We start from the raw sequence: 14,568 nt of genomic DNA, 5'->3' as shown, positions 1-14,568 counted from the left end.
CAAACCCAGTAACACCACATGTTCTCCAATGTCAGCAATAACGAATCACAAAGGACCATAGTAATGATGGAAAATACGTGTCTCAAGCTTGACTTTATTATAACCTAGTATTGTTTGGTATGTACCCTAACATTAAGGTACAACATTTTGGGGATACACAAATTTTAAGGTATGTTAGTGGCATTTTAGTTTCAACAACATTAGTGTGATTTAGGGATCAAACAAACCCATCAGATTTAACATTTTATTTTTATTCCACATCTCTGAGTTTTACCTGCTACCGCATATGTGCTCCATTATTTAAAATTCTGAGTACCTGGCTGGTAGTTTGTAAATAAAACTTTGTCCATCTTCTGTCCATATGATCACTTTATCAGCTGATACAAAGTCACCGCCAGTCCACGTTTGTCCATTTTCACTGGGAACTGAACATAACAAGGAATAATCTCCAGCATCAAAAACCTAGAAGTAAGCAAAATTAAACAAAAACAAAAAGTCTATTTGTTTATCATTACATGGTCATATTTTAGATGTTTGGATAGCTGATAATTTAATACCTCCACATATTTAGTTTTAAGGAACATTCAATTCTATTGCCTATGGCAGCATTTACTTAAGAAAATACTTAATACATACTCAATTCCATAAAATAACCAAGAAAATACATTTGTTACAGAAATTATAATGTCTGTGTCATATTTGCAATCCTTTGATACACATTACAAATATGGTACAGCATATCATGCTTTCTATTTATTTAAATTTTGCAGATTTTTGTCTGCATAAAACAAAACCATATCAACTATTTAACCTTCAAAAGGGGTTTTCATCTATTTTTTAAATAATGTCCAAAACGTGAACGCAACATACTCCCATCGCTGTGAGCCAATATACATGAATAGACTAAATACTCAATGAACTCAGAGCTCTAATTGATTTATAAACACTTTCCCAAGCTTCTTTCCCTATGTCTCACTAACAGTTTTATTAAATCAGCCTCTATTGCTAAGAAAAAGCCAGTTTTTTTTACTTAACTGGTTATCCTTACCCTCCAGTATTTGGAGCACACTACCAAAAGTGATCGTTGGGTAAATGCACAGAAAGAAATGCTTTGGCAGTTTTGACAATAAATTGGTTTAGACTCCTCCTCAAATACTGGTTCCGTATCCTAAAAGAGAAAGAAAGAAAGTTACCTTTAATTAACCCTATGATACCTAAAATTGTTCTGCTTTGTGCCAGGATTCTCAAATTATGCTCTCTGGACCTCTGAGAAGGTTTAAGGAGCATTTCAGGTGGTCCCACAGAACTTCTTCTGTCACAATAGCAAAACATTTATCAAGCTTCAAGCAAGGACATTTCCTGAGGGGTAGCCCAAGATACAAAGATGTATGGGTGTAATCCCATGTGGATGCAACATGTTTTACTCTGTCAGATATTTCTTTGGTGAAAATGCAACCAGGATCAAATTTGCAGACTGCCAAAACTAAAGGGATAGGAAGCATACAGAAGAGTAGACCAAAAACCATGAAGTGGCATTGGTCGTCAGATGTTCGGCTGTGTCTGTGTTCCCTCCATATGCCGTGCCAGCTCTGCGCAGATAGCTGGCACAGCAGACCTCGAGCGAACCACCCAATAAGACCACAAGACATGGTTTAGTAGCGAAGGGGCCTGGGCAGGTTTACTGTCGACGAAGCACAGTAATAGCACCTGGTAGACTCTACAAGTATACTAAGACATGTATGCCCATGACAATGGACGCAGCTCGGTCAGTGGCAGGACTTTCCACTGCTCCCTAGGCTGGCAAAGACACTCCCTCTGAGATACATCTTTATACACCAATACAAACAAATTACGTATTACCTCGACGTATCTAAATGCCACCTTCTGATGTATTTGGGTGCCACCCATTACCTCGTACATGTTGGTTTGATCAAAACATTTCTATCCATCATGCTGTCATCCTGACCTTATCTTTAGGATGGGTCAGTGCGTTTCTGTTATCTTTGGGGAATGTCCTGGTATCGAGGTGTTCTGGTACCAGCTGGTATCGAGGTGCTCTGGTACCAGCTTTCTGGAATGTGTTTGCGTATATAGTCTTATGCCTAGCACTACTTAGGAATGTGTGTTTCTGCAATATCAGCCTTGTTCTTGCCAGATTCTCTGAGCAGGGCCTGCCTCTTGCTCACAACTTAACTTTGCTTTATATTAGCAAGTTTTGACCATTGCTTTAGCCCAGGCCTCAGGGCTCATACCAGGCCACTAATACAAGGCCTTATGTTTCAGGCCCTCTCCTTACTACAGCATATAGAAATTAGAGAAGTGAGGGCTGCAGGCAACAAGTGGAGACTCAGTTATAGTAAACTGAAAGCCCTATGTCAGGGAAAAGCGGGGGAAAAACAATGTAGAGACAAAATGGATAAGATATAATCAAGCAGCCACACTCCTTATGTCAAATGAGTTTATTTTATATTTGACCCCTTTCACGTTAATGAGTATTAGAGCTACCAGAGGAAAAGGTAGCATCTGAAGAAGTGAGGTTCTTACCCACGAAAGCTTATGCTCCCAGTACTTCTTTTAGTCTCAAAGGTGCCACAGGACCCTCTGTTGCTTTTTACAGAGGAAAAGGGTGCACTTAGGATTGGGAGAAGTGTTCATAAGAAGATCTCATCATAAATGATCCACATGATAAAGTTTGAGAACCACTGTTTAGTCAGTTACCAAGAAAAATTAGGTAAAATGTTCAAGAGTGCCTACATCCTAGGTAGGCACTCTTAAACATTTTACCCTCTATTAATAATAAAAACTTATGACAAACTGGAAAGGGACGCAAGAAAGAGGGAGAGGAAGAAGGGAGGGGGGAACAAGACAGCTAGTAGACAGCTACCTCATTTCCTAGCTTTTGTGGTTTTGTGCACCTAAGAACACCAAAGCAGTTTGGTGATCTCCTCCTCCCGTTGTTCCAACCATAAAATTTAGTATATGTTATGATTGGCAGTGTGCTTAGAAAAGACCCTGAACTGAAACGTAGGAGGGATGCACGGGGAGCATTGTTGGGGAGAAGAATAAGAAGCTTATACAATGACTTGTCTGTGAAATTCCCTGGCTCTAGCCAATGACATCAGCCTCCTAACTTTCATAAAAACTGGATCTAATTTAAGGAACAAAAGAGAAAGGATTGGTTCAGTGGTTAGGGCTCTACTGTGGGACTCAAGGACCTCAGTTCCTGTGTAACCATGAGCTACTCACAATCTCTCTGTGCTCCTGTTCCCCCATCTTTAAAATGATAATGTTTCACTGCCTATAGGGGTGTTGTATAAAACACAACGAATATCATGAAGTGCTCAGATAATGTGGGGGTCTTAAGTATCTCAGAAAGATAGACAGTAAGCAAAGATAACACATCAATAATTGTACTTGTCTTATAATATATAGTTAGTTTTTCTATATGGAAATCTTAATAAAAATCTTCCATTTAAATTTATCACTCAAAATAAAGTTTAATAAGACAACAGTGGATATGTCTACACTGCATTTTAAAACCCAGGGCAATGAGTCTCCAACAGATTCAAGCTCACACCACAGCAGTAAAAACTGCAGTCATTCAGGCTCGAGTTTGGACTATGAAGCCCGGCATTGAGAGGTGGGCTTCAGAGCCTGAGCCACCATATTTACACACTTGTTTTTAGTGCCATAATACTACTAGTTTGTAGACCAGAGCTAAGAGTCTTGCGTTTGCAGGTTTTAAATCACAGTGTTGACATACCCAATGTGCATGTAATGAGAAACGGAAAATTCTGTGTTTCATAAGAGACCAGATGACCATCTCCCAAGGAAGAGCCAAAAAACTTTTTGGAGGTCTTATGAGACTAATAGAATAAAAAGATCTGCAAGAGCTGGTGGTAATCTAGTCTGTCACTGGTAAACCTAACAAATTCCTCTGCAGGACAGATTAGTGCTGCCTATTTAGTACTGATGCTGTCAAGTGAGTGATCTTGCCTGTAGACAGTCAGCTGAGCCTAACTAAATAGGATGGATATTGTTTTAAATTCAAGCTGCACTTTCTCAGGGAGCCCAACATCTTTGTAAGAAAAATTAGATGACAAAGTCTTTTATGTGGTTTGATTACCTCTTTGCTATCCACATCTTTCCAAAACAGCCCAGATCCCTTGCAACTAGAAATTTTTAACATTTTAACACTGTTTTTAAGGAAGACTTTTAAATTAAGAAACACTAGTTGTATCAAACATGCCAAATTACTCTAGAGCAAACTCTGGCAATTTCAGTAAGTGAAACAGTAGAAAAAGGAGTTCCCCTTTTTTTCCAGTCTCTGCCACAGAGGACGAACTAGTATCAAGTAACTGTTCTCTTTTTCAACCAATAGACACACAATCCCTGTTTGTTGTTTCCAAAACAGGTCTCAGAATTGTTTACTAAAGTGAGTAACTCAGCTATTTGAAGTCATCATCTATATTTGATCTTATACATAGTAAAGATAATTGATGCCCCCTTAATATTCAAGAGCAGATGCAGCCTTCTAAATTAAAGCAACAAAATCTAAATTAGCTGTAAAGATTTACACCGTGGGAAAAGTTTGCAGATGTTTAGCTTTGATGTACACAACATATGAATCTCCTGTGGGCAGCTAAAATGCTAGTAGTCTCCTAAAAGTGTTACACACCTTTTTAGAGAAAGATTCTTTACTTTACTGATTGGCACCAGTTCAGGTGCTGACAGTACAGGAAGGCAGGAATAACAGACTATCATACCGAGGATTTATAGCTATTTATGCAATTCTATCTGCTGCTCTGCATGGTACACTGAAATCTTCACTTACCAAAACTCTCTCTGCAATCCTCTCAAAGGGTTTTTTTAAGTCACTTACAAAGTACATCATGCAAGGTTCAGAATGGGGTGGGATAGGGGAGTTAACTCTGAAGAAAAGGATGGTATTGTGGTTAAGGCACAGTTCTGGAAGGCAATAGATCTGGGTTAGTTTCCCAGATCTGCCACAGATTTCTTATGCACCTTAGGTAGGTCACTTAAATCTCTCTGTACCTCAGTTACTCCATATGCATAATAGGGATAATAAAACTTCCTGTCTGTCTCCCACGTCTATTTAGACTGTAAGCTCCTTGAAGCAGGGATTGTCTCTTATGTGCTAGGTGCTGTTGTATACACAATGAGACCTCAATCTCCACTAGAAACCCTAAGAGCTACTAGAATAAAATAATCTCTGAAAGTTTGCCTTCTGAGTCTACTTTTCCATATCCCCATTGGAAATTCTGTAAAAATGCACAAGAAGAAGTCATTACAGGAGAGAGGGAGAGAGAGAAAGCTGGGGGAGGATGGAGAGAGAGAAAGAAAGTAAAGTGAAAAGTATATATGCATCAATATTTAAAAGCCCCACCTTCATCCTGCAAAGCTGGTTGTAATTTCCTTGCAGTACAAGTAATTTTTAAATCACCAAATAACACAGCATTAAATGGAGAGGGGGGAACAGGGGGCAGACTTAGCACTAGACGCTCTCTCTGGACTTAACTTTAAGAGTCAGACCTCTAAGAAGGTGGCACGAGACATGGACAATAGAAAAATGACATCCCTAAAGAGTTTGCAGCTGATCTAAGGGAGAATTTAGAGAATAAGGAGTCCCTTTTTGGAAGGCAGAGGAGAGGTTAATTATTATGGCTCTTGGGCAGCTGGAGGATCACATAAAAGATGCTGACCAAAAGAATTTCTCTGTTCAACAATACTAAGAGGAAAAAATTATGGGACTCAACACAGAGAACATACCGAGAGTGGCCCACAATGGAAATTGCAGAGCCTTGTTCATGCCCCATGCAATGTTTGACAGTGAAGGAAGAATTCAGATTCAGAAACTTCTCTGCTTACCTGCATCCGACTAACTTCAGAAGTTACAATCCACACTTTCAGAATACCAGTCACTGAAACTGCTACAACAGTATCCTCTGGTGGGTGAGAGAGGGACACGAAAGAAGTTACAATAAAATGAAAGATATGTTGTACAAGAGTTTACAAACATCAAAAATATTCTAAAAGTTTTTAATGAATTCATGAAATGCTTGTTCCAAATTCAAGTGGTTAAATTAGAACTGGCAAATTATATGCAAAGAAAACAATGCACTAATTTCCCATTTGTTCTTTTGCTTTGTGGGAGTGAGGAATTCTCTGCATACATACATAGAGCTCAAATTGGGGAGAAATAAAAATGATGGAGTGGCACTCTCCCAAGCTCTGCACATGAGCCAAGCTCTGCCTACGTTAGATGTCAAAATAAGACTCCACTCCAAGTAGATTGTGCAGATGTGATCACATAAACTCTTAAGGGTTGGGTCTCCCTCTGTGGGGTTTGGATAGACCCATGCACAGGGCCAGGTTACATAGTAGTAACGATTTATTGAAAACGTATGGAGACTGAACTACACTACCATTCCTAGAAGCGACTGCTCTGAATTACAGTTCAGGCCAGTATACAAAACCAGGGTCTGAACAGTAATTCTTACTCTGTGGATTAACAAAAAAAAAACTGCAGTCTCAAAGGCTACCAAGCCTGTACCTTTCACCGACACCAAATTCTTAATGATTTTTGGCAAAGATAGCCTTAATCCTTCAAATGGAAGAAACATTTGAAAACGTGTGATTTCAACATGAGGTGACACATTCCAGTCTAGACTTTGCCAGGAGACTAGGGAAAAAAGTAGCTGTTTTTCTTACTTAAAAAAGAAAAGTACAATAAACCCAAACAACTTCTCATTACCTTGTGTTCTATGGGATCGAATAATACTCATGGAGCTGATCCAGTCGGGAGAAATCTTTGACACTAAGGAATAAAGAACCTCGAGACTGGTAGCATCCACAACAAGAATTTCTGGGTAATGGCCATGACACAGTAGCCTGCCTTCACGCTGAGTCCCAACTGTGAACTGGTAGAACTGTTGTAAAGAGAACAGAGTCCCTTAAGAAACCAGTTAATATTTTTTAAATCACAAACTAATTATAGGTTTTTGATCTCTATGGTGTTATTGGTGCATTACAATTATTTTCTATTTTCATAAAATTATTTTGATAAGTTAGAATTCCTTGATTAACTAGCAGAGGCCAGCCGGTATTTACAATTTGTTTGTTTGTTTTTAAATCCATACCCCCTTCTGCCCCAAAACACATTGTGGTATTACATCACATAACCAAATATTTTAAAAATTTCTGGAACTGGCTGGCCAAATATTTGGCTTTACATTCCAGCTGGTCTCTGTGGGGAGCAGTGCTACTTGCCTGATGATAAATATAATCGCTGTAAATTAATTCTTGACAAATTTTCAAAAGCTGAAATGCAACCCATTTCTAGGGTGACAATGTAGAAATATATTTTATAAACTGGCATAAGTGAACTTGTGAAGATAACAGCCCAGTATTAGCAACAAGACTACAGCGATGGAGCTAAATAGTTCCTCAACTGTATAAAATATAGTACAGGCCCTCTCAAGCATTTTAGCATTTACATGAATACAATACCAACCTGTATTCCAGTATGGGTGCAGGCGAGTTTTGTAAATTCTATACATCTCCCATCATTCACATCCCACAGACACATCTCCCTAAAAAACACATAGGGTAAGTAACTCTGATCATGCCCATGCACTTCATTTTTCAAAGGACTTGCAAGTTACAGAATTATTTTGGTTTCAAGAAAGCTATATTGGGTCATCTAGTCCAGTGACTCTCAACCTTTCCAGACTAGACTACTGTACCCCTTTCAGGAGTCTGATTTGTCTTGCGTATCCCCAAGTTTCACCTCACTTAAAAACAACTTGCTTACAAAATCAGACATAAAAATACAAGTGTCACAGCACACCATAGGCGACGATCCCATGAGTGCTCTAGGACTGGAGCACCGACAGAAAAAAAATTAGTGGGTACTTAGCACGCACTAGCAGCCAGCTACCCCCTCCCCGCAGCGCCTCCCGTCTGCCAGTGGCCCCACTGAACAACTCCTTCCTCTCCGTCACAGTACCTCCCACCCAGTGCAATCAGCTGTTTCATGGTGTGCAGGAGGTGCTGAGTGGGTGAAGAGCGGGGGCAGGGTGGAACTAGGCAGGAAAAGGTGGGACAGGGGTGGAAAGAAGCGGGGTGGAGGCGTGGCCTGGGGCAGGAAGAGGCGGGGCGGAGGCTGCAGCTTGTTGGAAGGGGGTGGAGCAGGGGCTGAACACCCCCAGGGCCCAGAGGAAGCTGGCGCCTGTGCAGTACACTATTACTGAAAAATTGCTACTCTCTCATTTTTACTATATCATTATAAAATAAATCAATTGGAATATAGACAGTGTACTTACATTTTAGTGTATGGTATAAAAAGCAACAAACAAGTTATTGTCTGTATGAAATTTTAGTTTGTACTGACTTTGCTAGTGTTTTTTTCGTAGCCTGCTGTAAAACTAGGCAAATATCTAGATGAGTTGATGTAACCCCAGGAAGACCTCTGCGTATCTCCCAGGGTACACAAGCCCCTGGTTGAGAACCACTGATCTAGTCCATTCCAAATGTTTAGGTCAGGTAGCAGTCAGCCTTCTTTTAATTCCCCTTCCTTTATCAGAGTCATCTCTCTCTATTTTTTAAATCCACAGCCTTCCATGCAAGGTCTGCTTCTCTGGCATTTTTTTAGTTACAATGGAAAGAAGAAGAGAGGAGCCAAGACTTGTCACAAATAATAAATAAATAAATAAATAAATAAATAGGATGCTTGTGTAGAGATCAGGGCTCCCGATTTCTCTCGTGCAAATATTTTCAACAACCTTTATTTCCAATCACCTATTAAATACTAAGACTAAAGAACTAGGTTTTCCTTTTCCATATCTTAAAGCACCACTGCTTTTACTGCTTTATCATGTGGCAGTGAAGACTGAGGGTAATTTCACAGCTTTTAAATTGCTGAAAAGTGAAAGTATCACTTGATGCTGCTATGTGATGGGGCAGACAGGTGCCACACTGGCACTGAGAGGATTAAGGAGAGCCTGTGGACCCAGCTGGCCTTGCAGTCAATGTCAGGCATGGAGAAGAGAGTTAGAAGGCGGAGACCTAGCCCAGTTGAGATCTAACCAGGAAGGAGAACAGAGCTCTGCTGCTTCCTCAATGAGGAAAATCTGTTTCTAGCCAAGAACCTAAGGTTCCATGCTAGATGGATGAGATGACCAAGCACAGGACAAGGAGAGACTAACTACACAGACACTAGCCTGGAGACCTGCCAACAAATCCTTGGATTATCCTGATTTTTAGTATTTTTAGAATGTTTTCCTTTGTTTTGGACTCGAATATGCTGGAAAGGGTACAAAGGGGTGCATGCAGTAGGGCTGAGGCACCAAGTCATTGTCTCTATGAGAGGCGACAGTTGCCCATCAGAGACCTGCTGTGGGGAATTGTTCCTTGACGAACTACAAATGGGCGCCACCTAGACAACCAGGTTGCTTAAGCTGAATCCACCAAATAAACAATTTAAAAGTATCATCCAGTGGAGATTTTTCTTACAGACTAGGAGAATGTGTATTATCATTTTGAAGTCGCTTTTCTCTTGGTTAATTCCACTCAATGTCCAGGCAGGTGAGCACAGGATGCTTGGACCTGGATGAAGTATTTCATGGAAAGAAGCATCGATGGATTCTCTGATGCAATAAGCAGACCCCCAAAAAACCATTTTGCTTACTCAGCTAAATACTTAGAGGATGATCAATGCTGTGTTCTTTATTTAATAATTCGTCACTAGAATGGGAACATGGAATTATAGAGGAGCCCACTAGAAGATCTGATCAAAACTTTTCCAGTGGTATGTTTTCATTTAAAAATATCAAAATGAAGCATTTTATTAAGGCCATAATATTCCATTTCAACCTTGTTGTAAGAAACATTTAAAACTTCCCATTTATTTCTAAATTTATTTTTTTATATTTTTATTTTATCACCCTACAAATTACTATTTAGAGAACCAATTACAAATTACCAGTTGGAATATCAAATCACCAATTTTTATTATAATTTAAAATTTAATCTCTAACTTTAACAAAGATTTCAAAGTCAAAATAAAACATTTTGATTGATTCTAACTGAAATACTTTCGGAGACTTTGTTTTGTAGGAAATTTCTACTTTTCATTTAAAATCAAAATGAAAAAAGCTGAAATGTTGGAAGATCCCATGGTACAGAAATTCCAAATTTCTGTCAGTTCTTCTCACTATTTCAAGGTTGGGAGGTCACGTAGAGCTACAACTCTGACCATTCCAGCTGCAGAAGAGGAGAATTTCCTTACTACATATTTGGATACAAACAGATCTATAACTGGTTAACCACATTTCTTGACTATAAATCAGAATGTTAAGGGGCAAAGAGTTTGTCTCATTCATTTGATTGAAGCAATATTGCTTACACCAATATTGAGGTACACCTTGAAATGTATGGCTCATATCCAAAGTCAATGGGACTTTGGAGTTCTGTTTTTTGTTGTTGTTGTTGAACGTGTTTGTGTACCCAAAGAAACCACTCAAACGATTAATTCTTCAAAAAACCCTTAACAACAGACCAGTGCTCTGACCAACGTGACTTTTGTGAACACTCTCAGGGCAGATGCCAGGACAAATGGAAAAGAGTTGAATTGGAAATACTAAAACCCAGTAGAAACCTCAGGTTACTTTTGGTGGAAGAGAGTGATAGGGATGTAAAAAGAGGCATTGTTAGGTCCATTAATGCCATGAAATCAGGTGGCCTTTGTGATCCATGATTGGCAGCCTGGATCTGATTGATTCTGTTTGGAATACTTGCGATTCATTAACTTGTTCACCCATTACATATAAAAAGCATTAGGTCCCTCTCTCTTTAGGTCCACAAAGAATTTCAAGTAAATTCCCTTTAAAGTTTCTGTTTGTCCGTGGCTAGGACCCTAGTCCACAGACTCTAAAAGATTTCCAGCAGTTTCCGGGGGGGCCTCTCCTGATCTAAAAAAAGAGGAAGGAGAACACTAAGGGCTTCTCTACACATGGAGTTACTCTGGAATAACTATTGCACTTGAAATTCACATCTTACGTTATTCTGGAATAATTTTCAGGTATAGACAAGCCCTAAAAAGGAAAGGTGGCATAACTCAAAGAGTTACCATCTAGGGAAAGGAGATCCAACAGTTAGAGGAGATAGCTTCCCACTGGAATGAGAAAGAAAATGCAAGCTCATCTCTGCACAGTGCAAGTCCACAGAATGGAAACATTGAGAGCCCAAAGCCTTTGTGACACTATTAAGCGTCTGAGGGAAATAAGGCTTATGCTTACTTGAAGTATACGAAAAAAAGAAATCGCTACCCCTATTCCTAAAAACAAATTAGGCTTATACTTGGAAGAGAACCTCGTGACTGCAAGGAATGACTTTTCCTCGAGGAAGAGGGTTCTGGCCTATTTTCCATCCACCATGTGATGGTTTGGTTGGTTTCATTGTGGAGGAGAGGTGTCAGAGTAAGCCAAACTGTAGCAGAGGATTGATTCTCCAAGAAAATATGAAAATTTTAAAAAGATACCTCACTAAAAAGAGTGTTTCTGGTTCACTGCATAGGGAGACCTCTCAGACTCCAAGAGAACACGTGGCAACCATATTAGGCAGAAATGCCAGGGCTGAGGAAAATCAAATGGCTACATTCTGTAGATGATCTCTGAGTTTAAGGCCACGAGAAATGATGAGACACCGAACTTCTTGCAATAAAGAAGGAAGTAAGTGACTCGGTAGCGTGCTAGAGACTGGCCTCAGAAAAGCAAGAAGAGAGAAAAAGAACAGCAGAGCCGAATGGCACTGAGGGAGAAGGAACAACAGAAATAAGGGGCTGCCTGGAAATGCTGAAAGAGGAAATCCAAACTCGTATGCAAAAACTTTAATTGTGGAGTTGTTACATCTGAGCTTCCTAAAAAGAGGTAAAAGTGGAGAGATCACATAGGATGCTGCTAACCCCCCCTCCCTCCCAATAATAATAATAAACCTAGAGACTTGAAAGTGAAAATTCATGATTATCAGCAGGAAAAAAAATAATTATGAAGCAAACCAGAGAGCATTCAGAGCTCATATTCAAAGGCCACAAGCTGCAATTCTTTTCATGACCTCTCTGCCCTAACTTTAGAAAAGAGAAGCGAGCTGGGGGAAATTACAGCAACACTCAGAAGGCCAGATATCTGCTACACTGGGAATTCCCATTTAAACTCTCATTCAGGTTCTAAACTCAGCATTATACAGTAAGAGGCTTGGGGGGGGGAGAAGGGGGACACACTCCAGCCACTTGGAATAAAAACTCCAAATTTCATATGTACAAGACGACACTCCAGAGGTAGTAATTACAGATAAGCTTATGAAAAAAATCTTGGCAAAGAGTGAAACCCAGGAAAAAAAAGAAAAGAAAGTCTCTAGTGACCATATTGGCAATGGCAGTAGTGAAGCTGAACAAGAGAACTTGGATACCTGAGAATAACCTAAAGACTAACCAGAAGGGACTTCTTGGGAGTCACCAGGAATTAACAGATGAATAATAACTATGTAAATGCTATAAAGGAAATAGTATGAATTTGCTTTAATTGGGGGTGATCATTAATAGCTGGGTTCTATATTTTAAAACATAGATGAAATAAAAGGATAATAAGAGGAAGGGGGCAGGAAGGAATCCCAAGGATGGAGGAGACTGGAGAAAATAAAGAGGGAATGGGAAAGAGTGTTTAAGGGTTCTGTGTAAATCCTCCCCATAACTCAAATGATCAGATGGTAATCTATCCCTAAGGTTGAGGGTCAAAGTCCTATAAGTGAAGATTGTACCTACTTTGGATTGCAAGAGAAGCAGGGAGAGTACAGAGTTCAGCAAAGCACAGTCATTTGGGGATTGGTTTACATGTTATGTTGATATTTTATTTGCAGTTTTAGAGTAAGTGGAATGTAGGAGAGAAGAGCGAAAAATCAGGATGTGGGGCGGGGGGGAGGGGGGAAAATTAATACAAGTTTACAAACAGAAACCAAGCTATATTCAGGAACACAATCATGAATGCAACATAATCAGACACAGGTGAGACATTAACCAGAGATGGATACATGACATCAAACAGCTAACTATCACAATTATTTCAAGTTTTTCCAATAAGCTAAACAATTACTCTCAATGGTCTTCCTAAAGTGACATCTTTGAATGTAAAAGGGATAAATAATGTCATTAACAGGGAAAAAAGCCATGGTAGAATAGAATTTATTTAAAAAAACAAAACAAAAAATCACACAGATTATTCTTGTTCAATAAACTCATTTCAGGATGGATAAATTATTGTCATGAAAGCTAATTGGTTTCAGCAGACATTTTTTGCTTCAACCAAAGAAAAGAACAGACTAGCGGGCATAGTAAACATACCTTTTCAAATTAAAGATCAATTTAAGGATAAGGAAGGACAATTCACATGGTTGAAGAGGACAATTGCTGGGTTTTTAATATCAGTTATACTCCCAACCAAAAGCAAACATCTTTTTTAAGGATTTCTTTAAAACACTGCCAACACTTTGGGAAAAGGAAAATTATACTTGGAGGAGACTTCAAATGCACACAGAATCCATACTGGGACAGATCTTATTAAAAAAAAAAAAAAAAAGACAAGGTGGATAGACCAGCAGATGCAGCACTAACTTCCTTGTGTCAACAATTCACTCTCTCAGATTGCTGGAGAGAACTGCATACAGGGGAAAGAGATTACATATTTTATTCATACCATCATCCGTTACATCCTAGAATAACACTAATGTTAATCCCTAAGTCCCTAATGAAGCAGACGAGTTCTGCAATAGTTGTCAACGTTACATGGTCAGATCATGCACCAGCTAAAGTAATACTTGCTGGCTGGTTTGGGTCACAAAGGTCACTTTTTTGGAAAATGAACTGCTTGCTTCTCCAAAACAAAGATCAGATTGCAGCACTATTGCAGATTGCAGGACACTATTCAATACTTCCAAATAAATTATACAGACAATATAAAAAGAGGCCTTCTCTGGGAGACAGGTAAAGCAGTATTTAGGGGGCAGTTGACAAGGACAGCCTCTCAAATGAAAAAAAGGAAGTTCAAGAAAAAATAGAATTAGCACAGGAGATAAAAAGGTCTCAAGACAGTCATAAAAAATGCAGGTTCAAAAAAATCCCACAAAAACAACATAACTAATTAAGATTAGGCATGATGGATGCCACTGAAAAAGCCCTTAGGTTTACAAATCACAAGTTTTATGAAAAAGGAAATAAAAGTGATAGCCTATTGGCTAAAAGCTTTAAGGTATTCAAGAGCATCATCTTCCATCGATTATGGGGGTGGGGGTGGGGGAGAAAATCAGCAAAAGATAGTTATGCACCCTGCTGAAATGTGCTATTTTAGCTGTTTATTATAAAAATCTCCATACCTCAGATACTCAAACTTCTGAAGTTATTCAAAAATATCTGGAAGTAGTAAGTTCACCAAAGATAAGCAAAATTGATAAAGAAACTTTAGACAAAGAAATAACAGAAGAAGAAATCCTAGAGGTAAT

General features: G+C 39.1%; 1 protein-coding gene across 7 annotated transcripts in view; it reads right to left on the bottom strand.

The window, feature by feature from the left end:
• WDR7 (WD repeat domain 7) overlaps window positions 1–14,568 on the bottom strand; it is a 343,609-nt gene that overhangs the window by 300,323 nt on the left and 28,718 nt on the right. For all 7 annotated transcript variants that reach the window (XM_024103360.3, XM_005296832.4, XM_024103361.3 and 4 more), the window contains 5 exons: window positions 7,535–7,613; window positions 6,776–6,950; window positions 5,890–5,966; window positions 1,049–1,168; window positions 317–462 (listed from right to left, as the gene is read on the bottom strand). In XM_024103360.3, coding sequence (XP_023959128.2) covers window positions 317–462; window positions 1,049–1,168; window positions 5,890–5,966; window positions 6,776–6,950; window positions 7,535–7,613 — 597 coding nt within the window. The remainder of the gene's footprint in view (window positions 1–316; window positions 463–1,048; window positions 1,169–5,889; window positions 5,967–6,775; window positions 6,951–7,534; window positions 7,614–14,568) is intronic.

The sequence above is a fragment of the Chrysemys picta genome, chromosome 6, assembly GCF_011386835.1.
Source record: "Chrysemys picta bellii isolate R12L10 chromosome 6, ASM1138683v2, whole genome shotgun sequence".
NCBI lineage: Eukaryota > Metazoa > Chordata > Testudines > Emydidae > Chrysemys > Chrysemys picta.
This window is presented reverse-complemented; position numbering and strand designations above follow the sequence as displayed.